Source organism: Alternaria arborescens (assembly GCF_004154835.1).
Source record: "Alternaria arborescens strain FERA 675 chromosome Unknown contig_2, whole genome shotgun sequence".
NCBI lineage: Eukaryota > Fungi > Ascomycota > Dothideomycetes > Pleosporales > Pleosporaceae > Alternaria > Alternaria arborescens.
Genome location: NW_021167857.1, coordinates 1,061,268 through 1,088,269, shown reverse-complemented (window position 1 = coordinate 1,088,269; position 27,002 = coordinate 1,061,268). Strand labels below are relative to the sequence as shown.

The following is a 27,002-nucleotide window of genomic DNA, read 5'->3' as shown; positions in this document are numbered from 1 at the left end:
TATGCTAGATGCTAAGGTACATGAGATGACTGGAGCGCGCCCCTTGTAGGCTTAGTCTGCCAAGGCTAGTCATGTGATACCTTTCCTGCCTGGCTACCAACACCACGTATTCTTCTTTTCCTCCAAGGGGAAGACCCCCTTGACCCCCCCTATCTTCTGCAGCAGGCCTGTTAGGACAATTCCGGCAATTCGTTTTGACAAAGTCCCTAGCGGGACTTTGTCAAAACGAATTGTACAGTGGCGTGGGTTCGAGTCCCACTCTCATCAGCATTCGTCTGGCTTCAGTCAGATATCCCAGGTTCTTTTTTTTTTCTCGCAAAGAAACGATTCTGATGCCGAGATTTGTGCCATAGACCACAATCGGAACTTAGCATCGACTGGTGGGGGCTCATTCGATGACTAAGATGCAAAGGGCAGTGTAAAAGCGATATAAACTTTTGGCACTTGTTGCCTGAATATTTTTTGATAGGCTACAAATAGGGCGTTGAGTTACACTCAATCAATCATAGTACCGAGAAGGATGAACGAGCAGCATCGTGGCTCTGCTACTTCAACTTCAGTGCCTACTTCCCTGTTCACCAACAACATAACCCTTTGCAATCCCACTTCTACCCTCTTCCATCTTAGCCGCCCTCGCACCACCAGTACCGTTTTCTCCATCTTCGGTGTCTCGGTAGTCGGTGCCCAGACCCTGCCACGTCCTGTTTGAGCGCAGGTACTCTGCACCAGGTGAAGCCACACCTCCCACTGCCGCAATATCACCATTAGCCCGTTTGGTCAATGCCGAACTAGACGACGCCGCATTACTATTGACAGCCTTCGGAGTGGCGGTCGAGCGCATGGGTCTCGCATGAGACACATAACGACCAGTTCTGAGATCAAACTCAGGAGGCGCAGACTCCTCTTCGGAATCGTAATCTCCATTCGCATCTGCATCTTCTTCCTGCCCGTGCCCAACACCCATTCCTTCTACGTCACCATCTGCCTTCTTCCCCTCATCCTTGACCTCTTCATCAAGCACCTTTTGGAAATCTCCCTCCCAAGCCCCCGTCCACACTCTCTCTTCGTCACCTTGCAACGCCACCTTGAGTTCCCACGGCGTTATCATGGGCCGCCAGAACTCTCTGCTCTCAATCAAACTACTCTCCCAGCAGCCGATTACGACCCAACCGCCCACTTCACTGAAGTTGGCTACCTTGGCCGCATTGACTTTACCTACGACGAAGGTGTAGTGTTTCTTGCCCGCTGCAGTGATTTGCCGTTGCACGTGCGAGAGGATGTGCATGTAGTTCTTTACGGAGAGGGTATTTATCAGGATACCGAAGATGGGAGTGGTGGAGAGAGAAGTGAGGAGGGCGTAGCGGCGACGGAGAGCCATTGCGGTGTTTGTGAGCGAGGCGGTCGGTGCCACGGAAGAGGTGCTTTCGGTGGGATAGATGTGTATCGAGGCGACGCGCGAGGAGAGGGTAAGGAGGAGGGAGGTTGGTGGGTCGGAGATGTGAAATAGCGCATAGTCGCGGAGGGCCTCGTCTGTTTCTGAAGTTCCGGGTGGTGTTGTTCGGTTTGGGAGCGGCGAGGAAGGGTTATGGACAATTTCAGTAGCGTGCAGATTCGTATAGCCGTCGTCGCATAAGCGTTTGTAGAGGGTGGGGACGTGGTGTGAGTACGGTATGTCGGCCATGAGTATGATCTTTGCCTCCTTATCCGGGTATGTCTCTTTGAACGTCGCAACTACTGGATCGAGATCCAGCGGTCGTTCCGTAAACACGTATACGACTGGTAGCCTTGAAGGAGGCGATAGGCACGAGCGGCCATAGTGTACCACAACGTCCGCATCAACGTGCTCTGCAGCAACCTCGTCGACACAGCACGCACCGTACGACGTGTCGCCGAGTATGAACAGACTTTCCTGGCTACTCTCTTCCTCAGATATCGAAGTCTTGCCCATGTCTGTGCTGAGATCTTCTGCTACAGTCGCACCATTCACTGGTCCATTTGTTCCTTGCTTTCCATTCTGCACCTTCCTTTCCTTGCTCAAACCCCGACTTAGCTGATCATAGACTCTCGGCGCATCTGTGAGCATGTGATCAGGGAACTGCAGTGCGATCCTCTTCCATCGTCCCTCCCGTATCTCCCTGACCGTCCGCTCGATCTCGTACGTGAGCGTGATCTGCTCATCCGAAAGTCTGGGGAGACTGGACGTGTCTACTGCGGGTGTGGGGTCTTCGAAGATGTGCGTATCGGGCGTAGAGAGTACGGGCGCGGTCTCAAGAGAAGGGACAGCCATTGTGTATGTTGATCGTTTGTGGGCTGGTTGCGTGCATGAAGCGTGGCGGGGTCGTCACTTTTTTTGACGGCGGGGCACACGCCTCGGTCGTGCAGGGTCCAGGGACAGGGAACTAGAGAGCCGCAATGCATGGTATGCTAACGCAACACATCTGATAGGCGAGGAGCAGTCGAGTGATCATCGTACGTGTAATGATTTGATTACTATATACAAACGAGAGGTGGTATCATTTTGTACCCGCGCCGAATCCAATCCCTATGTCAAGAAAAAAAAAACTAGAATATAAATTACATCATCAGGAATCCCGACACTGCTGCTACCATCGCAAGGCCGAGTACGTTGGGTACGAACTTTCCGACACCGCTGTCCTTGTCGGTAGCGGCAAGCTGACTAAGGATCATTGAAGGGGTGTAGTTCTGCGCCTTGTCAACGGTGGTACCGTTCCAGCAGTAATCAGTGAAGCACTGCTGGCACACTTGTGGGATAGCCTCGCCGTTACGCTCCAAACTCCTAGAGAGAATAGCGCATCCGACGCAAGTAGGCCAGTTCGAAGCACCCTCACGCGTCGAGTTGCCCTGGGTGATGACATCATAACCGTTCTCGATCATGCCGTTGCGCTCGTCGATGGTGTAGTCGAGCTTGCCGAAAGTCGACTGGTTGGACCAGAAGACATAAGGAGCGTTGGGAAGGTAGACAACCAGAGGAGGAATGTTGTCACCAGTGGTAACGTTGCTGCTGTTGCAACCAAAGAATGCTGGGCGGCTGTTCATGCCCAGAGCAACAAATGTATCCTGACCAGGGATGTAGGGGAACGACGTCCTGTTCATGAGGGTTCCGCTTGCACGCTCATATGTTGCTACCAGAGAAGTGCCGTTGGGCCAGTTTTGCGATGGGTCGTCCGCGTCGACAGTGTCAGCAGAAGAGTCAACGGCAAAGATGACGTCGACCTGGCGGATCGGCTGAATGACCGGGTTGAAGGGGATGTTCTGACCATCCTCGCCACCGTCAACGAGAGTCAGACGCTCCCTATCAGCACTGGGGTTCGTCTCGTTGTGGTAGTGGTAGAAAGGGTTGGGTGAATAGTCGGCGATATCGTCACCATCCTTGCCGATATCCTGGAGGATGTTTGAAACAAAATTCAAAAGAATCTCGGGAATGTTCTGGAAGGAGTTCAGTTGAAGGAAAATCTGGTTGAACAAGGAACTGCTAGTTCCCATAACAAAGCCTAGGTTGTCAAATCCAGCAACGCAGCCCTGGTCTTGGGCAAGCGAACCCTCGCTGAAGTTGGAACCAATGTACTTCAGTGGAGCAAAGCCGTAGGTGGTGGGGTCAAAGGAACCCATTTCGAAAGGGTTGAACTCGAAGTTGGTAGCATTCAGGGAGACAATCAGGTCTCCAGGCGAACGCTCGTCCGCCACAAGAATAGGCATTGGTGCATTTCCGGTTGAGAAGTCTTGGTCGTCCGCAATGGAAGAAAAGGTGTAGGCTGGGGCTCCGTCACTAGCGTTGATGAGCTGGAAAGAGAGACCGCGACCGTAAACATCCGTGATCGACGTGTTGAAGTCACCGGCAGTTGAGTCCGCCTTGGCCCTAGTCGTGCTGACCAGGTTCTCAAAGTACTGTGCAGTCGAAAGTAGTTGAATTCCTTCCGTAGGGGGGCCTTTGAAAAGCGAGTTCTGGAATTGCCAAATCGACGAATCCTCGCCTTTATTGATAATGGACTCAACTGAGGTGAAGTTGTTGGCGTAGATGCTGCCGAGCATCCAGCCTCCACCGGATAGCGCCGAAACATAGGTGGCTGCCTGCAATATTCCTCCCAAATGTCCCGAACCTGTCGAGTTGTTTGTCCGGCTATCAAACGCTGCCAGAGCACCTGCACCGTTCAACAGGGCTCGATATCCTCCACCAGAGAACGAGATCGCAATGTTCGGTAAGGCGGTGGTGTTGTCCTGGTGGTTGCTGATATACTGTCCAACGTCGAAGCCCTCAATGTTGACCCGTTCCAGAAACTCGCGCATAGGCTGCACTGTGTTTGGCCTTCTCTTTTGGAGCCAGTCGGTCTCTCGCTGTGAAAGCTTGTCGGCGGATCGAATACTTGGGCGCGTAGACGGGCAATCGACTTTGGCTGGCGCATAGCCATCAGGTGCCTGAGGCGAGGCACGCTTCCATGTGTCTAGCGCATCGGGCGGGACGACTCTGGCTTCTCGAGGCACAAGTGCGGATGCTGTCATGGGTCAGATTTGTCCCTGCAGGAACCCGAGGCGCATCACTCACAGCTCGCTAAGCTAGTCAATGCCGAAGCAGACAGAACAAACGTATACTTCATCCTAACGAATGGATGCAAGGAAAGAAAATGTAAGAGGGCTGGAAAGGCGCGAAATGAATCGCCAACAAATGCGGAAACATGGCGATGTTAAATGATGGGATCAATGCTGACGGGAGGCTGCGGAATGACCCACAGGCGGCTATGCTTCGCACCAAACGCCCGGAAGAGCTAGGAGGATCTGACCTCATAGGCGTACCACTAGGCGTGCCACTTGTCGTGGCTGAAGGCCCTGACGATCCAAACTTTATTTTTAGTCCTGCCTTTTATATCGACGTTTTGGCCTGTCTGTCTTACAATGCGGTGTCGTGTGCTCGCGTGAGCCACATTGTCTTGAGCCACCAGCGACCATTCACAATGCTTATTCGTCTGTAGCACATGTCACACCGTCTTTATGCTTAGTTCTCATCTCAGCGCTCAGGGCACCATTGTGGCGCGTCATCTCCTGTGAGTGGTTGGAGCTCATTTCAAAATAATACGGCTTCGGCACTCGGCAACATGCCGTAACGGGAACGAAAACGAAAACGAGGGGTATACGAAAAAGAACCTTGATACGGACCCTGTCGTTCTGGCATTAAGTGTGTTACTTTCTTCATGTTTGAGATCTGGAAACCATGTTTGGCGCAAAGCAACCCTATCGTTGCCTTGTTGTTATGCGTTCGAAAATGTCGTCATCGTCGCTCTGGCATCGATCGCACGTATCGCTGTGCAAAGCGCGTCGCGTCGTCGTTGTTAGGCAGCCCACCAGGGTTCGATATGATTGATCGGGACGTGAGACGTTACCCTTAGGCCCTTCATTTCTTCAACAAAGCGTGTACGCCAGGCGCAGGTAGCCTCGCAAGTAGTTCTGTTCCGAGCTTCCGAACTCCGCCATGACGATCAGCGGGAGACACATAACGTTGCGGCGGTGCGCGCTACTCGACAGAATATGATAGCGTATTGTGCTAGCCGGATGGATGTATGGAGATAGCTGCGTTGACGTGGCCTGCAGTGTGTTGACAGAGCGTAACCATATACGAAGTACGAGAGTACTTTTTCGGCAATCGTGGTCCGCGGCTTCCTTCCGGATCGCCTCTACAGCAATTTCATCCTACGATGTTGAGTGCATTATTTCCGCCTTGCAAGTCCGTTCCTCGTCCGACTATCCGCGCACTATATTACTTAGTTCAATCGCCATCGTTTATCCCACAGCCCCCATGAGCTGGTAACGGGTGGCTAAAGATCCGCTGCCGGACACCAACTTAAACTTATTCGGTCAAGGCCAGTGTGAAATGGATCTTGATTCGTGCGTACTTACATACCTAACTGAGGACCAAGAAGGATACGATTTCACAGCCAGAATCATACAACTTCTAGACTGCGTCATCGCATGTTTGTCTCTGTAATCTCTAATTCTTCACCCTGCGACCATCCGTCTCATTATGTCATATGCAATAGCGCTCTTGAAGTTTCATATATGGTGGCTTTCAGTAGCTTTCATTGCTAGATTCCGATCTCAGCAGCTGCAGGGACAGTGCATGCCGTCAAGATGCCTTGGTCAATCTCTAGAGAAGGTGACTTTATCCCATTGCATCCATGTCTCACGATATCTACTGGCGGTTATCGCTATTGTAAGGTTTGGTCGATTAAATCCTGTCATAGACCCATTTTATGCTCTCTTCGTTCCATTTATCTCACAGTTCTGTAGTATTCTCGCTGATGTGCACGGTCATCTCGCGCCTATCCTGTAGGTTCCGCTCGGTGTTGGAAAAGTATCTCTTTCTGCACCTTTTCGGAACTCGGCCTTCAAGCAGCTCAAACATTCCTCTCTATATCTGAGTACAATCGTTATGTTTTGGGAAGTTCAGGTGAGAGCGCTCGTCCACTGAAAGTTATAATACCAGCGCATCGTCTATGCCTGTCCTCCAGATCTCTTGTTCTTGCCTAGAGAAAGCTTTGACAGCTTGTGTCGGAGACTCTTCCAGCCTCCCTTTCCTTCATCTCCGTCTTTATCGTCCTTCTTCTTAGGTTCCTTCACGACTGGCATAGCAGCCTTGGGGACGTAGACAAACTCAATCGCGACCGTGAACTTGTAAGAGCTGTTTAGAATATCGAGAGCTTTTCCTTCGAGCCAGCAGGTTCTCCACAGGTTGCACTGGAAGCCGCTAATGTCTCGCTGCTGCTGTCCGAACTCTTTACTGTGTAGTAGGTCGGGCCAGGCCTGCAAAGGTAAAGAAACCAAGTCAGTATATGTCTCAATTGTATTTCGTATAGCCACAACTTACTTCGCTCTCACTCCCGACAGTCTCACGAAGACGCGCCCACGCATCGTTTGGAGTCCAGAAACTACCCTTGGATGACCCGCTTGTCCTCAGACTCTCCACTCTTGACGAGAAAGCGGCGCCTTCTCGCTCAGGAACCATCGCCCAGGTCAAAGACTGCGGTGCCGGGGTGGTGGCGTCGAACCCGAACAGTGCTACACCTCTAAACGGTCGTCCTTGAGAGGTCCAAGCCTTGTTCATGAGGTTTATGTTGTCGCGGCTTGGGATGTTCTGGTAAATTGTTCCTTGGAACGCGGCCCAGAGGAAGGCGCGGAGCGGACTGAAGGCGGTATAGGCTACTCCAACACCGGGAGGATTCATTTGACATCCATTACTCGCAGAATGCAGGTTGAGAGCCGAGTTATCCCAACTGTCTGGCCATTGTTGGGCCCCTTCTTTGAAATGTGCGGTGGTACCGTGGAACACGTTGGGCCCGCCAGACTCGTCAGGTTTGGCATTTTTTGCCAGGCCAAAGATTTCTTCCAACTTCCTCAAAGTTGCGTTGTAACGGGGATCAACGACAGTTTCGTTATTCCTCCAAGCCGACAATATACTAGCTCCCCTCAAAGTTACCTGAGTAACTTTCGGTTTCTGTGTGTGCTCATCCGCGCCATCGAAGCCGGGGATGGGTTGAGCGTGCGTGGGAGGAGGGGTTAAGCGTGCAGTCGAGTGTCCAGTGGATGCATACGTTGTCGATGAGGTTATGGAGGTCGGTGGTTGTGTGTGCGTGGATGTGATGACCGTCTCGACAAAGTGAAGGAGCCACTGACCAAAAGTAACCTCACTGAGATGAGCTTCGGCCAAATCGCTCTCACAGATGTAGTTGAAGTAAGCGATGTTATCCGCAATCTGTTCCTTTGCGGTGCGACTGAGGATCGGCTCCATGACAGACAAAAGGTGCTGTACAGAGGTTGGTGAGGTGAGGTCAAGGTTGGTCTTCGATAGCCTCTGTGCGCATTCTTTGACCACCCAGTAGAAGCTTCGCTCTTCTCTGTATACCTTCATTGAAAGAATGCTCTTGGTGAGCGGCGGAGAGAACAGGCTGTTGAGTAGTTCCAGCTCAGGCATTTGCCAGTTCAGCCGGTGCGCCATGGTCCCGTTGGTGCTATAAGCTCAGATTAGCACGTGCTGTTTCGCAATAAACTCTAAACTTACTTCGTGTCTCTCGTGGGGTAAAGAGATGCGAAGGTGTGAGGTGGTAAAGAGAAGGTCCTCTGTGGTAGTAAAGGTCTTTGTAGTTACAATAGCGCAGGTGAAGGCACGGACTGTGGGCGCGAACGGGCGGTAATTCGGTAGCGATGAGTGAACATCGGATCGGGTGCAAAAGTAGTATGGGGTGATTACGAGTTCGACTGAAGGCGGTGCAGCAATGGCCTGTACAAGAGGTGCGTGACTGCTGAGAAGGCGGTCTAGCGTATCCAGCTTGTTGAGAGGGCTTGAGAGTGTCTGTACCTAGCCATAAGGCACTGGACTCATTGTTTTATCATATCGAACACACGAAGCATTACCAAGATGGGTTTATGTATTCGAGCTAACTACTCATTCCAAACTCGTTTACACAACTCAGATACCACCCTTTAAGTAGTAGTCTAGAGGGTATCCTAGCCAGTCACATTGCTCCACATCTTGGAAGCCGGCACTCTTACTAGGCCAGTCCAATAATCTGATCTCGTCACCTGTCTTTCTTGTTGCATCTACCTGTCCCCACTGTCCGTACTTCTTCACACCCTCGATCACCTTGTCGTATCCTCTTACGTCGAGGTACTTGAGACTAGGGTTCGGATCGCCGCCCCTGATGAAAGCAGCGAAGTAGCTGGTGACGAGCTGAGCACTCCACAGATCCTCTGGGTCGCGAATACGGTTCAAAGTGCCAAACAGCCAAGGCATATCTGCACCATGGAAACGGAAGTAAGGGTTCTTGGGATCATCGTTGGCAGGCCCACCTAGGTTGTTGGGATCGTAGCCATCGATGGAGCGTTGGAACTGATAGTAGTATGCTTTCTGGAAGGCATGCGATTGCACTCCAGAATAAACGGTGGATTGATCGACGCAACGGAATGTCTTGTCTGTGGCAACCCGCTGAGAGACGTTGAATGAGTCGAGTGTCAGATTGCCGGTGTTGGTCAAGGGGAAAAGACCCGACTGGATGATACGCTCTGCCCATGTGCTGTTGATACCAAGCGCTTCTTGTAATCCTTGAGAGTGGTTTGAGATGGGGCTCTTGGGGTATGTGGAGAAGGAAGCACCGTCGTTGACGATGATACCAAAAATGACAGGGATATGCGCAGTACTGGCGTTACGGGTGGAGAGGATGAGATTGGGCGTGTTTACGTAGGTACCGTCTTGGACAACATAACGAGCAACAGTGTTGAAGCCAACTAGCTGTGCAGCGGGAACTTTATCGAGACAAGCAATCTGAGCTGACACATCAGTGCCATTGCAGCCGGCAGCAGCGAATATCTGAGGTCCGGCGACAGTGTAGCTCTGATTGATCGTGTAGTAGGTCGAGTATGTTGTTCCATAGTCGCCGTCCAAACCAAGAGTCACACCTCCTCCAAGATTAGACATGGCAATTGCGCCTTGGTATTTTCCAATAGCTTCGGGAGATCCCAATAGTGTGCGGACTGAGCCAGCTCCAGCAGACTCTCCAGCAATAGTAATCTTCTTTGGGTCACCACCAAAGGCAGCAATGTTTGCGATGGTCCAGTCCAGTGCTGTGATCTGGTCAGCAATTCCAAAGTTGCCCTTGATATCCGTTCCAGGAATGGCCAGGAAGCCAAGCGTTGAAAGACGGTAGTTGATGTTGACAACGACGAGGTCTTCCTTGCTTGCAAGGTTTCCACCATCAGAGAGTGCGTCGGCACCGCTTCCTCCAGTAAAGCCGCCACCATGGATCCAGAATAAGACGGGCCGGAGTTGCTTTTTCGATCCTGCCTTGGGGATGTATGGTGTTTGGATGTTCAGGAAAAGACAGTCCTCGCTTCCACCACCACCTTGAGCACATTGCGAGCCGTACTTGGTAGCCTGTATCGTCTGTCCCTTTTTGGAGTAAAGCGACGAGTATTGGAAACGTGTAGGTGTATCGGCATACGGGATGCCAAGGAACCTGAAGGACTTCTGGTTGCGATAGCCGACAAAAGTATTTCCACCAGACGCTACCGAGACAGTGCTGCCAGTGACAGGCCCAGCACTCGACGACCCATTGTTTGCCGATTGAGTGCACAAGACTGGCAATTGCTTGTGAGATGCTGAAGAGGACGAGTAGCTCACTCGGTTGCCAACTGATACCACACCACTATCGATGTAGTACCCTTGCTCGGCATCCGTGTATTTGGCATAATCTTGGTAGGAAAGAGCGTCGTTGAAGTCTGCCTGGTACTTCTGAAGCGTAGCCTTGGAGATAAGTTTCTCATTGAGAGTGGCGCAAGCTGCAGCTGCGTTGGCTTGAGCGACTGGGTCGAGGATAATGGCACCGATGTGGTTCTTGTCGTCCGACCCGTTCAGGTTGTTCTGGTATATGAGTGTCAAAGACGACTTCGCATTTGACACACTGGCGGCTGGTGTTGAATCCGATACTGGTGATGCCTGTGAAACAGCAACCATGCCAGCCGCCGCAGCAGCAGCAACAAATGTGGTAAAGACCGTCATCCTGAATGTCCAGCTTGGTGGAGGGATCTGGTCGACAGCTGATGAAGGATCATCGTTCTTTTCCATCTTCTTATACTGCGCCGGTAACCCGGATGGCGTCGTTCTTGCAGATGAACAACCGTAACGCTAGCCACAAGCGGTTATTCTCCACATGAGGCTATTGGAAATAAGCATTTGAGAGCGGGCTATCCCCCGGAAAACGATGGGTAGATCGATGGCTAGGCAGGGGCGCTGGCAGAATGCTGGTGCAGTGCAGTACGGCAGTGGTTCTATATCCACAAAAGAATGCTAAAACTCACGGTACCTGCAGCAAAGGCCTGTTTACAACACATGCGTCCTGTGTGCACTCTTTGACAAGTCCTTGATACCTCAGTCGACGCTGCTCCCTGTAGTCGATGAATAGTTTGCACTGCAATTCTACCATATCTAGAAGCGCGGCATCAAAACAGTGGTTTTGGCATTGCCATCCGAGGTCGACTCCGATGTAATTTAGCCGTTTAGCCACCATGCGCAGTAGCCCGCGGTCCTCGTGGCGATGGCATCATGGATACTAGATGGTGCAGGGGTCAATGTGGAGATTGTTTACATCCGTTCGCGGAGTGTGGCTTGAAATGAGGAGCGGAGAAGTGGAAGCTGGAAACTTGATGGGACCCCGGAGTTGAAGACGTGCAAACCAGTGCTAACCCAGTTGGGCATCGTCTGCAGATTCCCCTCACGAACCTGGCATCGTTGATCCTTTAGATGTTACCATCAACTCCATATTTACTCAAGACAATGGAGATTACACCTGTAAGATGCTCGCATTTACATATGTTCCTATTCAATAATCCTTCCAAGGTCACAAATGCCTGGTATCGCAGAAACAGTGCTCCCAATGGACACTACAGGCATGGCGTCATTCAATTGGAGGATTAATGTGATGCTCTTCATCTTGGCAAGTACAATACTGTCTTGAGCACAGTACCAACTACGACAGACCATATTGTCGCCTTGATGAGTAGAAGAGACTTTGGATAGACGCCGAAAAGTCAGGACTTGGTAGCAACCCTTTCTGGCTAATAAGTCAGTTGTTAGCGCATCCTCGCACGATGCACCGAATCGTAGTATCATACAAGGACAAGCATTGAGGTGGGTCGTGATAGGTAAGATAGATTGGCAGGCGTCATTGCGCAGCATATGCATGTCAGGGCCCCAAGGAGGCATATAGGAACCTCGTGTTCTACCACGTCTCCCTCTAGATCTCTCTATCGACTCAACTTTTGTCGTCGCTACAAGATGCAGCTTAAGCTCTTACTCCTCACGCCATTCGTTGCGACTGCGTTGTGCGCAAATACAGCACCACCCAGCATCTGGAATTATACGTATCCATGGCCAGTACACTACTTTGGATTCACATCGCAACGCGCGAACTTTTCAATGGCATACATGGACGTCCCTTCTCAAAATACCACATACGCCTCGAATAAGACCATTGTGCTTCTACACGGCAAGAACTTTTGTGGCGCAACGTGGGAGGATACTGCCCATCGCCTTTCGACACAAGGATATCGTGTCATCATCCCAGATCAAATCGGATTTTGCAAGTCATCGAAGCCGTCTGCCTACCAGTTCTCGCTGCAGCAATTGGCGCGCAATACACATCTGCTACTGCAGAGTCTAGACATAGAATCAACACATGTACTGGGTCACTCTATGGGCGGTATGCTAGCCACTCGATTTGCCCTGATGTATCCGGAGCAGACCTCACATCTTGTTCTCACGAACCCAATTGGACTGGAAGACTGGAAGGCTCTTGGAGTACCTTGGCGCAACCTCGATGCCTTGTACAAAGACGAGCTTGCCACGAACTACACGTCCATCCGCAAATACCAGCAAGCTACCTACTACGTCAACACCTGGAAGCCGGAGTATGACGTCTGGGTCAATATGCTAGTCTCGCTCTACCAAACGTCACCTGAAAACATTGATTTCGCATGGAACATGGCGCAGACGACTGACATGGTTTTGACTCAACCGATCGCCTACGAATTCGAGTTGGTGCAGCCCAAAACCCTCCTCCTGATCGGAACCAAGGACACAACAGCCATAGGAAAAGCTTGGAGCCCAGCGGATGTGCAGGCTAAGCTGGGGAAATACGACGTGCTGGGCAAAGAGACGGCGGCGAGGATTCCAGACGCGACATTGATTGAATTTGACGACTTGGGCCATAGTCCGCAAGTGCAGGATAGTGAAAGATACCATGCCGCGCTATTGGGGTGGTTAAACGGCTCTAATTAGGCTTGATCAGGCGCCTCTGTATGTTGATTGCAGGTGAACAGAGAATCGACTGTTAAGACAAATAATGGCTCACTTCCCGCGCAGGTGGGTAGATCCACGAAATGTATACATTACTGGAGCTTTCAGGTCTTACTAGAGAGGATGAATAGCAAGATCTGGCCCATCGCTGCTGCTATGAGTCGTTCCTTGAACATTGTATTAATCGCACTATTCGCAGTTCCCCACCATATTGTGTGTATAAGGAACTAATCCTTCCTATCAACGACAATGCTCCTCTTGTAGATCTTGTTTCCACGATCCATATAGTCAAATATGAAAGGACTCCAGATCACAGTTCTCACATTTCCCACGAGCCTCCGAGCTAAAGCTTCCACCTGGTCGAACCTGGCCGTATCGACAACCGGTTCGTCACCATCACAGTCCGTGGAAATGGAGATGATAACCTTTCGAAACCTGCCGCTCCACTTTCCAGTATCCCAACATGTGGCGATCCAAGCGTCAAAGTCTTTTTTCCAATCTTTCAAATATGCATATTCCCTACTCGAGCATTCCAATTCCAATCTCAAGTCCAAACTCTTGAGATCCAGGCAATGGATGAATCTTATAAAGACTATCTTTGGCCAAAAACTATAGGGTTTCTCCGCGTGAATAGTGGCGTTACGAATCACGTCGTCATTGAAGACGAAGGGAGACTGACAGTTGAAATCCGTCAGGAGAGGAAAGACGCCGGTTGGGTATCGGCCAATTTGACTAAAATCGACGGAAGCGAAGGTCCGCATGGTGCCAAAATACGAGAGCGCTTCCGAACAGATTTGCTTATTAGTCAGAAGCCAAAGTGGAAGGCCTCTGGTATAAGCCGGTAGGGTGTTCGGGTAGTGGATGGCGATATCTTCGACAGGACCACCGTTCTTGGACTTTCGACCTTTGGGCCATGCCTCTAGAGTTAAACCAGGAGGTGTAAATATGATGACCTCTGAGCCGAATGCGTAGTCGTAGATGTGGTCGCGAAATTCCCTTGGCAGGAGAAGGAAGGGGAATGTCCGAGTCGGCTCACAGGCCTGCGCATCATGGGCTGTTTGCCGGGCTTTTCTGGAAGTCCTTGAGGCTTTCTTCCTCATGTACCTGTAGGTAGGTAGGAATACCTTCATGGGCGGTAGTCGGAAGCAAAACCTCATCTTGGCAAGGGTCTGGATTGAATGTAGGACGAAACAAAGGATTTGAAGGATAGGTATAGAGAATCAGTCAAATTTAGCAAAAGTTTTGCAGTAGAGTTCTCCAAGACGTGAGTGCCAACGGGCGGCGGGGTAGAACTCACCTTCACTTTGGCAGGGATATCGGAAGCCTCCACCATACGTAGGTTAAGTCCGCGAGTATGAAGTCAGTGACGTACGTTATTTCGCAAGAAAAGAAAAACAGAAGAGTGAACGACCGACAAGCAAAAAAAGGTTATGTGGTTCAAAAAGAAGACTGCGACTCAATTCGAACTCAAAGCAAAAATAGATTGCCTTTATCGACCCGATACGATACGTGACTGGATCACACCCTGCACGACAGGGTAGACATGCACGAAGACGTACGCTACCGGACCTTCCAGTTCTCTATATGAAATAGCACCAAATTAATAGATATATGTACTCAACTATGATGTCTTTGGTTTAGAGAGGTGAGAGCGTTTGAGTTTGTGACTACGCGATTAGGGACATGCAAACGATGCCCGCATGACCACCATTGTTGGATCGGTAGATGTAAGAGGAGAAGTGAATTAGTGACGCGTATTGAGATGCAAACTGAGCAACACTTTATCTTGCGTTGTGTTTATGCTCGAACATCATGCAGTGTAGGAAGTCCTTTGTTAAGTATTAAATTGTCATTATGCAATCAGCTATATAGTCAGAATTCAAGTGTACCTAGATAGCCTTCTCAGAAGTATTAAGTAGCTGCCGACATATCATAGTAGACCCGGAAGGTATCTAACGATTTAGCATGTATCACTCTAACCCCCCTAATACCACTGAGATCCTCCAGGCTCCATCGCCGACTCACTCCACGTAATCAGAATCATCCTTGTCGTCATCGCCGTCCATGTGATTATCCGGCAACAAGGTCTTCTCGAGGCGTCCTGCGAGCATTCCTATAGCCTTGCCCTTACCAGGATAAGCCGCCTCAGCAGCGTCTTCGCCCATGTAATCGGCATCATTGTTGTAGCGCACGGTCGCCGCCTCACCCTTTTTGCCTGCCTTGTACGATTTGCTGCGATCGAAGCGCTTGCTGATGGCCTTGTTGTCCTTGGCGGTTTCCCAAGTAGAACCGATCGCGCCGGCGGCCTTGTAAAGGTTTTGGATAGTGTCCAGCACATCCTGTACCTGGATATGTTTGGGCTCGGATGGTCCGCCAGATTCGATGCGGGATTTAGTGGCGGCGAGGAGGAAACCTTCACCCAAGTAGTGCTGACCGGGTAAGGCCTTGCTGAGAATGACAATCATGGTCAGACACCTCAAATCGTTGGTGAGGTCCTTGGTCTTTTCGGTGGTGCGGACGCGCCAGTTGTTGCTGATATCGTCTAGAGTCTTGCTTGCGGAATAAGTCCGCTTCAACATGGTATCAGAAACCTTGTTCAGCGCGGTGACAAGCTCCATGACCTCCGAGTGGGGAAGAACAATGCGGCAAATGTTCTTTCTGGCGACACCATCGCGGCGGCGGAGTTTCTCCATGTGAATACGCTTCTCCGTTGGCTTAGTTTTCTAGAAGTCGTTAGTCAGTAAGATGGCCTTCAATGCGCTCTTCGTTGCAGTAACTCACCCTAAGAGTGGTCTCCAGTGCACCAGGGTCACTCTCCTCGAGGTACAGAACAACCTCCAAATCCAGTGGCCCAACGATCCGAAAGCCTCCCCTCAGCTGAATGAGAAGCTCTTCGCCGTTCTGGATGCTGGCGAGGTTGAAGACATCCGCGGTCTTGGAGAAGGGCTCGCCGTTGATGTCGAGAGGCCAGACTGGGTCGTGATATTGGAATGCAGCTTGGATAGATACAATCATGTCTTCCCAGGTCATTGAAGGGGTGATGAGAAAGTTGTACCAATTCTTGTTGAGATCGGGGTAGTACAGAGACAGCCTGCGTATAGGGTGTGTGCTTGCGGAAGACATTGTAGAGGCAACTGTATGTTTTTGTGGTTCGTGGATGTAGATACGGGCAGAGGGTTGGATAAGGAAGCAAGAAGTAGCACGCTGGAAGACAGATTATACGGAGTGCGAGATCTCTGATTCAGAGGTGAGCGTGACTCCAAAACAGCGAGTGAAGGTGAGAATACAATTGCAAACACAGATTTCTCTTGCTCACCACGACATTCTCCTTACCATACGACTTCCGTTCTCACCAATCGGTCCTCTTACTGTAGTAGAAATTGCTGAACACCTTGGTTAAAAGATGCTCCCCATACGTGCTCCCCTGATGTATCGGCTTCTTCCCACTCTCCTCCACACACTTCTCCAACGGCCGAACCACAGCATCGAAGTTCGGCTCATAGAAGAACGGCACACTAATCCTATACTGCTGCCCCCTATGAATGACTCTATGCATCGTACTCTTCCAAAGCCCATTCGTCCACCGCTCAATCATATCCCCAATGTTCACCACGAAAGCTCCTGGTATGGGATCGGCATTGAGCCAAGTCCCGTCTTTGAGCTGGACTTGGAGAGCGCCGGGCGTAGGATCCGTGAGGAGGAGCGTTACGCAGCCATAGTCTGTGTGGGCGCCGCAAGAGAATTGTTCGATATCGTTACCAGGCGTATGAGGGGTCGTCAGGGGAGGGTAACCGATCATGCGCATTACCCAGAAGGACTCGTCGCAGTTTCGCACAAAGACTTCTTCGTCTTCTGTGCTTTGCGTTGCGTTTGATTTAGGTGACCCAAGGTCTAGAGCTACGCCCATGGCGTGGACAAGGGCTTCGCCGACTTTCTTGACTTGCTCAATGTAGTCTGTGTATACAGGCTTGAGCTCTTTCGGCTGCTCAGGCCATAGATTGGTGCCCTGAAGACTCTTCACACTACCTGGTCCTCCGTCTCCGGGCTCTCGCTTCTCTGCTGGCCAGTCGCGGTACCAGTCGATGGCTTCTTGCATGTCTTGTAGGCCGCCCGTCACGTTTTCGCCGAGCCCCTGGTAACCCCGTGCGCCATCTCCTCCTTCTGGACTCCCAGCATCAAAGCGTTTGATTTTGTTCTTCTCTTCTAGTGGCAAGGCGAAGAAGTCGCGTGCAAGGCTGATGACTTCATCGAGCTTTGCAGTTGGTATGCCGTGTCCTGTAAGATAGAAGAAACCATAGTTCACGCAAGCGGCGCTAATGGCTTTAGCAGTCGTAGATCGTGCATCCTTCGAGGATGAAGGATCTAGGAAAGCTGAGATGTCGATTATTGGTAGACCGTCCTGTTGCGCGGCGACGATAGGCTTATCGTACCGGGATCCAGAATCTGGAGTGGGGTTGAGCTTCGTGGTGCTTCCTGATATGCCACCGTTTGACTGCCTGTCTCGCGCTGCATGAAGGGCCGCGTCCATGTCTGACATGGTGTCTTTCTGTAGACAAATAACTCTTTCCTAGTCTAGTCTGCTTCCTTTGACTCAAAGATTGCCGATCACACTATCTGGTTGAAACTTGGACGATATGCCGCTTTGATTGTTTGTGTGGAATATCCTGCGCAAAATATTAGAAGCGATGGAAAGATCATACAAGGACTGCACATGAATCCTGAGGATGGCGGAAGCGTGTATTGGAGTTGGGGAATGGGACGTCGAATGTTCGGATGGCGATACCCGATTCAGTCTAGGCGCGGCTATTCTAGGGCATCATGACAGACGGAAGTCTACATAGATGTCCTTTCACAAATGCAAAAATAATGTGTTCATCTTGGCTGTCATTTCCATTGTAGTGCTATATCACTCTATCCATTGACCAGCTGTCATGCATCGCGTTTTGATTAAATACTATAGATGCCCATATGATGCAACATCACCCAATACTAACTCACAAGGCCTTTACATGATGACCTCGTTGGACACGTCCTGTACAATGAATTAGCATAAGTCGATGAAGCGCAATTAAGTGGTCTTACCCTCTTCAGTTCCTTGTATGGCAAGCAAACACAGTTTTGCACACGGACTTCATCTGCCACGGCACAATCCTTGCCGAGAATGGTAATGCTTTGGACCTTGACGCCGTTCTTGATGACGCTGGTGGTGTGGCTAGTAACGGGGGTTGGTGTGCCCTCAACACGGGCCCAGGCACCAATCTTGCTGGACCAGCCAATGATGGTGTACAAAACACATGCATCGTGCTTGATCTCAGAGTCTTCGAGAACGATGGACTCCTTGACACGCGCACCAGCTCCAATGACGACACGAGGGCCAATAGAGACGTTGGGTCCGATCTTGGCAGTTGGGTCGATCTGGGCGGAGGGGTGAATGTAGACTGGAGGCAGAATGTTTGCGGAGGGGGCCGCGAGCTCCTCCGATCCTGCCTGGAATGCCTTCAGGAGGTACAGGGCGTTGGCTGGGACGGCCGAACCAGCGGTCTTGATCTGGCGCCAGAAGTCCTTGGTCTCAAGGACGAAGAACTGCCTGCTGTCGGCGATATCGGACAGCACATCCTGCTCCAAGCGAATGACAGCATTCTCCTTGTTATCGTCGTCGTCTTCGTTTTGGTAGAAGGAAGATTCGAGGTTCTCGGAGGAGGGGTAAGACAGCAGCCGTGGGCGCTCGGTCCGTCGCTTGATGGCGCTGCGAATGGCGGGGAAGATACACTCGGTCGCGAAGAGGGAGATTCCGCAGTTGATGAGGTTGGAGATGTGCGACTCGGGCTTCTCGACGTAGTGGAGTACGCGCTTTGTGTGCGCATCTGAGACAATGCAACCAAAGTTGGACGCGGCCTCGTTCGCGACCCTCGTACCCAGCATTACCGCCTCGGCATCCTTGTCGTTGAAGAGCTTGAGCATCTCCACCAGCGGGAAGGAAGAGCAGACATCTGCGTTCAAGACGAACAGCTTCTCTGGCTTGCCCTTCAATATGACGTCGCGGAAGTGGTAGAGACCTCCAGCCGTGCCCAATGCCTGGTATTCGCGGAGGTACTTGACGCTCAGGTGTGGCCAGCTGGTCGAGACGGCGTTGATGAAGGGCTGGAAGACGGATTCCTCATAGTAGCCGACGATAAAGACTTCCTTGATCTCGGGGACGTTGGTGATGGCGCGGAAGCAGTGCTCGATTATGGGGTGACCGGCGACGGGGAAGAGCGGCTGTGGTAGCATTAGCGGGGATGCGCTGGGGTACGGCAGTCCGAATTGTCGCGCACCTTGGGCAGTTCCATAGACAGAGGCCTAAACCGCGTGCCTCGAGAAGGGCCTCCGACCTAGTCTTGTAAGTATACATGGCAGCGTCTGCGTTGTGGGAAATATCTACCAGAATGACGGCCTTGGTAGAGCCTCCAGAGGGAGACTTGGGCCTCATGGAGAGCGAAGGTGGCTGCAGACTCATCTTGAAAAAGTCTCGGTTGTGTAGTAGCGGGTTGAAAACAAAAGATCGTGAGCGCGCCTCAAGATCAGAAGAAACGTGCAGTGAGAGCAATTGCGAATCTGGCCTTCTTCAGGAACCAGTTGGTGGACCCTGGAATTCCAGCCCACCGCTGGCGGTGAGAAGCCCTGGCGAATCGGCGAGTCGGCGCGTCGTCAGGTGCAGCTCGACTTCATCCCCTTTGTCACAGCTTGCGCCAGCTATTCTCGAATACGAGCAAGCTATGTCAGTCACGCATATACGGCCTCACAGTGCTAGCGTATTGTTTTCCAAAATATTCATATGGATTTGGTCAAGATTCACTGACACTACTCATACCGTCACTACTTTCCTACGCCAGTCGCCAGCTTCTTGTTCTTCTTCATCAGCACATTCAGCTTCTTTTCCAGCACATCGTGTTCTCTCCTCGCCGCGTGCATGGCTTGCTCCGCCTCTTCCATGGTCAGCACACTACCCCTTCCCCTCCTCGCATTGCCACCGTAGCCACCCATGCCAGCCGTTGTCTCGATTGCGTTCATCAGGCCCTGCATGTCTAGTCCGCCTCCACTACCGTTGCCTAACGTGATGTTGCCATTGCCGTCGAGGCCAAACTCTTGCGTAGACTGATAGCCGAGTCCAGCACCTACAAGTGCTTCGAGACCCTGGACAAAGACGCCGCCCAATCTATCGGCTGCCATCATTCCCATGCCGTCTATTTCTGTGCTTCCCACTGCTCCTCCTTCGACAACTGCTTTAGCTGCCTTTGCAAATCTGTTCGAGTTGACAGACATGTTCGCTGTCCCGGCACCAGGCGCACCACCAACAGCAGCCATCTCGGGACGTGGCTGGTTCGGTGGCGGGTTGTCTGTCTTGGGGAGGACGTACTGGTTGAGATAGGCGCCAGCGTCGGCGGGTGTTTGCTGTTGCTGTGGGGGAGGGACTTGCGGCATAGACGCATCTTGTACTTGTACGGGCGGCAGGGGAAGGTTTGTTGAATCAAGAAGCCCGGAAGAGTTGTCTAGTCGCGGCATCTGCTGCGCGCCGTTGGTATTCAGCTTTTTACCTGCCTCCTTGAGTGCAGTGGCGATTGCTGGAAGTACGTCATTCGAATGAGCTGAGTTTGTCATGTTGTGATTATGTGCGGTCTGCTTACGAGGGTGGAAGCGAGCATGGCCCTTGAGTTCTTCGATATGCCTTTCAAGCTCAAGTGCTTTCGTCTCGAGCTCCTCGGTCAGGCCCCAGAAGAACTTGCCGTTGGGTGTAATGAGAGTCCTAGAATCAGGTTTGCCGTCCTGGCTATTGAGGCGTACCGGCTTCTTTTTAGCGAGCGCATCAAGGTCGGTTTGGGAGAAATGCAGCTTCAGGTCAGGAGGTGCAGTCACGTTACCGTTTTGAGTAGAGCGAGAGGCATGAGTGAGCGACGAAGACAATGGTTTGAAAAACTCAAGAGTCGATACAAGGAGCTCGCCCGTGCGTTGCAAATCAGCCAAGATCGATTGAGCAGAATTCTCGCGCTTGTCCTTGGGCTGTTCGGGCTCGGGTTCTGGTTCGGGCGTTGCTGCTGCTGAGACCTTCGCTGAAGAATCCCTGCGTAATGTCGTCGGCGCTTGAGCAATGACTTCCTCGACCACAGCTGGCTTGGGCGAGGCTGGCTGACTCTTGAAAGCTGCCGCGATAGGTTTTGGTTTGCTTGTCGGCTTCTTCTCCTTTTTCTTGCGACCGATGATTGGAGCTTGCACAACCTCAACATCCGACTTGGTGTCCTCCAGCTGCTCTTCTTCAATCTGCTTCTTTCGTTCTTGTCTGTCCTTCTTGGCTTGAGATTTGGTCTTCTTCCTGACAGGTGCAGTCCCGACCTTGCCGCCAACAGGTGGTGGTGAGTTGGCTCTTGAGAACGATGTTGAAGTGACTGAAGCTGTGTCCGATATCATCTCGCTTGGTGTGCCTGGTAGATTAACAGAAGCGATACTCGCTTGTCTAGATCGAAGCTTGTCGACGGTTGATACCTGAGGCAGAGACGGCACTGGTGGCGCTGACAAAGGCGGTGGGATTTCTGCTTTGGGTGTCGCGATCACTCGCAGAGTCCTAGGCGCACCTGTACGCTTGATTGGCGATCCGGTGGCCACCGCGGCAGGACTCGGGGGTACGGAACCAGCGGATGGGGTCGGCATTGAACGATTGTTCTTCGATTGAGAGTCTATCTTGGCCGAGCCTGGGGCTGGGGAGCTTTCATCGACTGGCAGTTTGGTGGCAGCTGGAATATCAAGCTTGCCTGGAGGCTGCCGCTTGGTTGAAGCTGCAGGCGTACGTGCTGTCTCTTTCTGAGGCTCTTTCTTCGGGGTAGTTTGAGTTGCAGGCTGACTCTTCTTAGAAGCGCCCTTTGACTTTGGCGTCTCCTTGGCAGCTGTTTCCGACACCATCTTCTTCGCATCTGGTGTAGACTTTGGGGTCTGTACAGCATCTTCTTTGGCCGCCCTAGAGGCCTCTCTAGGTGTAGGTTCCTTGGGTGTTTGAGGGACAACGACAGCTTCTTTAGTCGCCGCTTTTGAAGGCGTCGAGGGCGAAGGCTTGGCCGCAGCGGTCGCTGGGGGAGCTGCTGTAGGTGTTGCCGGTACGATGACATCGCTCTTCTGCTTGCCCTTGGTCTTGCCAGGCGTTGCGTTAACAAGCGGCGTAGCAGGGACGACAGGCACGGCTGGTGTAATGTTCGAGGATGTAGTTCGGGACATTGGTCGAGACACAGGACGAGAGCGTGACTCTTCCAGGACCGCTTTGGGTATGGCTGGCGCTGTGAAGCCAGGCGGTATAGTGGGAGTCGATCGACGGGGCTGCTCATAAAAGTGGCCGCTCAGCGGAGTGCCCAGAATTGGTCGGATCGGCTCATTGTCGCTGTCGTTAACAAGTGCATCCACATTGATAGACGCTTGTTCATCTGCACTCAACGGCGCATCGTCTACGATAACTCGTTAGCCTTGAATGTCTACATCAGAAAAAGCAAGTTCAGCTGTGATGAGTACGGCGGCCGCCAGACGATGGTCAGGATGGTGTTGACAGAAGCTTAAGGTACATCAATTGGCAAAAGTTGACTCTCGAACATCTCCGTCACTTGATGGGGCAAGAAAATAGTAAACAGGCCATCTCTCTATTAGAAAGTAAGCATGCCGACTCAGCGGCAGGAGGGGTAGTTACGTACATGCGATGACCATGACGAAGACGACGAGAGAAGCCAACCTTTGCAGCGGCAGGACAGTGCAATCCACCCAATTATGACAGAAACTGAGAAAAGATGTGAAGGTATAGGTGCCGTAGAGACGTGCAACCCACTCATAACGCCGGGCATCTCAGTGTCGAAGCACCTGTGCCGATGCATTCGCCGTAAAACCGAAACGCCATGCAGCCATCGTTCGAATAAAGTACTAAGACAGTATGTCGAGCCAGAGGCCGACTAGTGTGCAGAAGGAAAAATGACTACCATCGTCCAGCGCCGCCGTAGTTGTTGTTGGAATAGAGAGAAGAGAAACCGCCTTGACCTTGGCCATACAAGCCCTGCCCCGCCATACCGCCTTGGTGCAACCTTGCCTGCAAGATACTTGGGTCCTGAACATCGGCAAGACCACCTCCTCCAGAGGAGGAAGTGTTCGCGTGCCTATGCTTCTTACCCTTTTTCTTGGATTTCTGCGAACCAGACTCCTGGTAAGCTCCAGGCGAAGGTCCATAAGGGAAGCTTAGGAGACCAGGGGCAGGTGCAGGTGTGGAGGTTGTGGGGTGTTGATTAAGGAAAGAAGGAAACATTGACTCACGCTTTCCAGCATCAGCTAGCCTAGCAGCACCATCCATGTTCCGGCTGCGGAGCAAGTCCTGATACATGGCATCATTGTTGTTCCTCGCCGTCGCACCAGCCCCGTAGGGTAGACCACCCGTCGCGAAACCGTGACCTTGACCGAACATGCCAGTCCCGCTGACAGGAGGTGTACCAGTAGGCTTCAGTCCGGGAGGAGGACCTTGCACGTTGGTGAAGAACTGCCCACCCAGCTGCTGGTGCTGAGACATGGGGTTGAATTGGTTGGCATTCTTCGGCATCATCGAGTTTTGTTGGCTCATGAGCTTCTGGTTCGCAACAGGTTGCACATTCGCAGAAGCAGAGGCACTGTCGTTGGCGAAACTAAAGCGTGACGTGTGTCTGGCATGGCTAGGAGCATTGTGCTGCTGAGGCTGAGCATTTTGCATGTTGCTGAGGATATTCGTGGACTGGGTGCCGGACTTGAAGTTGGAGAGCAACAACTGCTGTTGCTGCTGTGGCGTCAGACCTCTGTTGCTCAATCCAAGGTTGCTGAAGTCCTCGGCCAGAGGGGTATTCTGCCCAAAGAGGCTTCCACCGAAACCCTGTTGACCAGGTGGTGCAATCGCATGCTGGTTGAGATGGTTGGTGCTTGTCTCAGGGCCGTCTTCGGGCTCGCCTCCAAGTTGTAAGCTGCCACCAGCCGTCGCCTCGTTGTCTTCACGCTCAACTGCAGCAGGAGCTTGCTGAGAGGCTGCCTTTGCAATTGCTTCTGCCTCGGCCTCCCGCTGCAATGCCAATTCCTTCTCCTTCTTTTCCTTAATGGCACGACGCTTTGCACCGCCATTGGGGTCCAGGAGTTGAGGGAACTCGGTAACAGCTTTCAACTCTTCCTCAGATAGAACGGCACTGGAGAAGACGAACTTGAAATCTGGCGAGCAGATGACCTTTAGGAGATCGTGAATGCCGTTGTCGCGGGATTTGGCAGGGCGTGCGGCGGGTGCAGGCGCAGGCGGTGGAGTTGCAGGCTTCGATGCTTGCGGAGACTTGTCTTTCTCCTTTTCCTTTTCCTTCTCCTTCTCTTTCTGCTCTTTCTCCTTCTCCTTCTCCTTTTCTTTCTCCTTTTCTTTTTCTTTTTCCTTGTCCTTGCCCTTCTTCTTTGGTGCCTCCGCTGGCTTCGGTGCCTTCGATGCTTGTGCAGGGACAGCGTTCGTGATCATGGGACTGGCGTTGTTCGAAGCAACTGTTGAACGGCTTGCACGACGCTCCAGCACCGCTTTGCTGCCCCAGTTTGCCGTTGCGGGTAGGCCAGGTGCTTCGTGTATCGAGCTCGACGTGTCGTTGCTGTCTTGGCGATTCATCGGTGTCGCGGCAGCAACGGGTGGACCCTGGTGCGCAGGAGGTGCGGCTCGGGATGTCGACGACTGTGACGGTTGTTGCGTCTGGATCGAGTTCATCATGGAGAGATCCTGGCGAGTAAAGCTGTCGTTGTCCTCACCAGGTTCGTGCAAGAACATGCAGTTGCGGTTGTTGCAGGTCTCGCCGCGGAGGTACGCTGAACAGTACTTTGTTGTACCAAACTGTGCTCTGTAGAGACGTAAGCTTGTCACATGGCAAATATGCAGGGAAAGATATTCACGTACCTTAGTGTTCTCTCGCCGTTCTGGGAGCCGTCGACAGCATTGATGCACTTCTCCGCGTCTTCTTTTCGAGCGAATGTTACGTAGACGCCCACCGACTGCTGGTGCTGAGCGTTCTCCTTGGCCTTGCTTACGACGATCTTGAGGATCTTGCCGTACTGCCCAAAGTAGTCGTCACCGCGGAGGGTCTTGAGTAGTTCGTCTTCGCGTATGGTGGGCGTGAGACCAGTAACGTATACGAGGTTCTTCTGGACGACACGCAGCCCGGACAGGTGCTTGCGGCTGAGAGAGTCGGCTTCGGCCTTCTGCGCTTCCTTCTGCCGTATCTGCGCGTTCTTCTTGGCCTTTTGCGCTATGAGCTGCTTGTGCTGTGCCATCCTGCCCAGTGTCAGAAGTGTTATGCAGGGAAGATGTAAGGGACGACGCACTCTTCGGGGGAGATGGTCTTCCACTCGATCGTGGAGTCATCGTAGGGTCTGCGACATGCGGGGCACAGCCCGTTCATGGTGGTTTTGATGTTGTTGTAGCAGAACTGGCATATCTGGCACGTGAGTTAGCACGGGGGACTCGAGAAGGCTTCACCGAGTTTCGGCACAAAGGCGTACTTGGTAGCCGCATGGACAGGGCCGGAAATTCCTGTCCGAGAGGTCGAACTCCTCGACGCAGAGCGGGCAGCACTCCTCCTCGTCATCGTCGACGAACTGGTCCTGTTGCAGTCGGGACATGGTGTTGTGTGGTTGTGGAAAGTGCGTGGTCAAAGCCGAAGGGTGGCGCTGGATGTGATGATACGTGGGGTGAGATGGGAACTAGGTGGCATCCACAGGGGGTCAGGAAGGAAACCGCTGAAGCACAAATAAACGCCGGCCGGAGAGTCGCTGTCGCTGTAAGAGGGATCCACGGAAGGGTGATGGGGGTTAAGAGGCTGCACCTGCGCGATGGGACACCAGTTCCGCCAGACGCTACTTACATAATCTTGCATGTTGCGGGTTGAGCTGCGAACTTCACGACGTCGACGACATCACCACCCCGAGTCGCCTTTACCTGCTACATCGCGTAGCCTCACCACTCCCTCACTGCACACTATGGCTATGCGGCTAGCTGTAGGCCGGCCATTGGGCGCCGCCGTCCGCGCATCCACCTGCTCCCGCCATGCAGTGCGCACCTTTGCCTCGTCGGCTCTGCGGGCGAAGGAGGTCGCGGGCCCCGAATCCGACACGCCAAACATGAGGGTGCGCTATATCACACGTTGGAGCTGGAATATGGGCTTCTAACACGACTGCAGTTTGCCCCCCGTGACGAGGCCGTCAAGCTCAAGCGCGCCATCGTAAACCCGGCAGACCAGTACAAAGAGAAGGGCGAGTCTCTGCACAAGTATGGCCAGTACATCATGTCATGTCTGCCCAAATACGTCCAGCAGTAGGTCAGCCCAGACCCCAGGTCACGCACTATCTGATGACAGTCCAGATTCTCCGTGTGGAAAGACGAGTTGACCATCTACGTCCCTCCCACCGGCATCATCCCCACCTTCACCTTCCTGAAGTACCACACCGCGGCTGAGTACACACAAATCTCCGACATCACAGCCGTCGACTACCCCACCAAGGACCAGCGCTTTGAAGTCGTCTACAACATGCTCAGCATCCGCCACAACTCGCGCCTCAGAGTCAAGACATACGCGGACGAGGCCACCCCAGTCCCCAGTCTGTGCGATCTCTACGACGGTGCCAACTGGTACGAGCGCGAGGTCTACGATCTGTTTGGTGTCTTCTTCGTTGGACACCCAGACTTGAGGCGCATCATGACCGACTACGGTTTTGATGGACACCCACTGCGAAAGGATTTCCCCATGACTGGATACACTGAGATCCGATACGACGAGGAGAAGAAGAGAATCGTCGTGGAACCCCTGGAGATGACACAGGCTTTCAGGAACTTCCGTGGTGGCTCCTCAGCATGGGAGCAGGTCGGTCCTGGTGACGACCTCAAGCCCGAGAACGTGAGTCTCTCCACTTGCCACATTCATGACGCCGCATCTAACAGAAATAGTTCAAACTCCCAACACCAAAGCCAGAGCCTCCTAAAGAGGAAGAGAAGAAATAGAAAGTTTAGAGGATGTGGATTGTATATACCTGCGAATGAACGTACTTGTACAACATCCAACATTCCACCACATGCTAGACATCATCCCCCTTGCTCTGTGTTCTCAGTGCGCATATGTTG

The 27,002-nt window shown here is 52.2% G+C and overlaps 11 protein-coding genes across 11 annotated transcripts; 2 read left to right on the top strand and 9 right to left on the bottom strand.

Annotated features, from left to right (window-relative positions):
* Nucleotides 1–556: 556 nt before the first annotated feature.
* AA0111_g1212 (Diphthamide biosynthesis protein 2) lies at nucleotides 557–2,287 on the bottom strand (the record flags this gene model as incomplete). Its single annotated transcript, XM_028646063.1, has 1 exon — nucleotides 557–2,287. One exon carries the CDS (start codon nucleotides 2,285–2,287, stop codon nucleotides 557–559), a length of 1,731 nt encoding a protein of 576 aa, XP_028511498.1.
* Nucleotides 2,288–2,574: 287 nt separating this feature from the next.
* AA0111_g1211 (Lysophospholipase 1) lies at nucleotides 2,575–4,613 on the bottom strand (the record flags this gene model as incomplete). The annotated part of the gene is made up of 2 exons (XM_028646052.1): nucleotides 2,575–4,511; nucleotides 4,562–4,613. The coding sequence occupies 2 exons, from the start codon at nucleotides 4,611–4,613 to the stop codon at nucleotides 2,575–2,577; spliced, it is 1,989 nt and encodes a 662-aa protein (XP_028511497.1).
* Nucleotides 4,614–6,501: 1,888 nt separating this feature from the next.
* On the bottom strand, nucleotides 6,502–8,002 carry AA0111_g1210 (hypothetical protein; the record flags this gene model as incomplete). Its single annotated transcript, XM_028646041.1, has 2 exons — nucleotides 6,502–6,810; nucleotides 6,875–8,002. 2 exons carry the CDS (start codon nucleotides 8,000–8,002, stop codon nucleotides 6,502–6,504), a joined length of 1,437 nt encoding a protein of 478 aa, XP_028511496.1.
* A 471-nt stretch (nucleotides 8,003–8,473) lies between these two features.
* AA0111_g1209 (hypothetical protein) lies at nucleotides 8,474–10,624 on the bottom strand (the record flags this gene model as incomplete). Its single annotated transcript, XM_028646029.1, has 1 exon — nucleotides 8,474–10,624. One exon carries the CDS (start codon nucleotides 10,622–10,624, stop codon nucleotides 8,474–8,476), a length of 2,151 nt encoding a protein of 716 aa, XP_028511187.1.
* Nucleotides 10,625–11,833: 1,209 nt separating this feature from the next.
* AA0111_g1208 (hypothetical protein) lies at nucleotides 11,834–12,835 on the top strand (the record flags this gene model as incomplete). The annotated part of the gene is made up of 1 exon (XM_028646018.1): nucleotides 11,834–12,835. One exon carries the CDS (start codon nucleotides 11,834–11,836, stop codon nucleotides 12,833–12,835), a length of 1,002 nt encoding a protein of 333 aa, XP_028511188.1.
* Nucleotides 12,836–14,874: 2,039 nt separating this feature from the next.
* AA0111_g1207 (hypothetical protein) lies at nucleotides 14,875–15,976 on the bottom strand (the record flags this gene model as incomplete). The annotated part of the gene is made up of 2 exons (XM_028646007.1): nucleotides 14,875–15,576; nucleotides 15,635–15,976. The coding sequence occupies 2 exons, from the start codon at nucleotides 15,974–15,976 to the stop codon at nucleotides 14,875–14,877; spliced, it is 1,044 nt and encodes a 347-aa protein (XP_028511193.1).
* A 226-nt stretch (nucleotides 15,977–16,202) lies between these two features.
* AA0111_g1206 (hypothetical protein) lies at nucleotides 16,203–17,390 on the bottom strand (the record flags this gene model as incomplete). The annotated part of the gene is made up of 1 exon (XM_028645996.1): nucleotides 16,203–17,390. One exon carries the CDS (start codon nucleotides 17,388–17,390, stop codon nucleotides 16,203–16,205), a length of 1,188 nt encoding a protein of 395 aa, XP_028511194.1.
* Nucleotides 17,391–17,858: 468 nt separating this feature from the next.
* AA0111_g1205 (putative mannose-1-phosphate guanyltransferase) lies at nucleotides 17,859–19,349 on the bottom strand (the record flags this gene model as incomplete). The annotated part of the gene is made up of 4 exons (XM_028645985.1): nucleotides 17,859–17,885; nucleotides 17,936–19,111; nucleotides 19,168–19,224; nucleotides 19,275–19,349. The coding sequence occupies 4 exons, from the start codon at nucleotides 19,347–19,349 to the stop codon at nucleotides 17,859–17,861; spliced, it is 1,335 nt and encodes a 444-aa protein (XP_028511195.1).
* A 359-nt stretch (nucleotides 19,350–19,708) lies between these two features.
* On the bottom strand, nucleotides 19,709–22,570 carry AA0111_g1204 (hypothetical protein; the record flags this gene model as incomplete). Its single annotated transcript, XM_028645974.1, has 2 exons — nucleotides 19,709–22,317; nucleotides 22,558–22,570. 2 exons carry the CDS (start codon nucleotides 22,568–22,570, stop codon nucleotides 19,709–19,711), a joined length of 2,622 nt encoding a protein of 873 aa, XP_028511196.1.
* A 262-nt stretch (nucleotides 22,571–22,832) lies between these two features.
* Nucleotides 22,833–25,507, bottom strand: AA0111_g1203 (hypothetical protein; the record flags this gene model as incomplete). The annotated part of the gene is made up of 4 exons (XM_028645963.1): nucleotides 22,833–24,729; nucleotides 24,786–25,160; nucleotides 25,211–25,323; nucleotides 25,388–25,507. The coding sequence occupies 4 exons, from the start codon at nucleotides 25,505–25,507 to the stop codon at nucleotides 22,833–22,835; spliced, it is 2,505 nt and encodes an 834-aa protein (XP_028511189.1).
* A 357-nt stretch (nucleotides 25,508–25,864) lies between these two features.
* AA0111_g1202 (NADH-ubiquinone oxidoreductase 30kDa subunit) lies at nucleotides 25,865–26,882 on the top strand (the record flags this gene model as incomplete). The annotated part of the gene is made up of 4 exons (XM_028645952.1): nucleotides 25,865–26,011; nucleotides 26,065–26,198; nucleotides 26,247–26,778; nucleotides 26,829–26,882. The coding sequence occupies 4 exons, from the start codon at nucleotides 25,865–25,867 to the stop codon at nucleotides 26,880–26,882; spliced, it is 867 nt and encodes a 288-aa protein (XP_028511190.1).
* Between the last annotated feature and the right edge of the window lie 120 nt (nucleotides 26,883–27,002).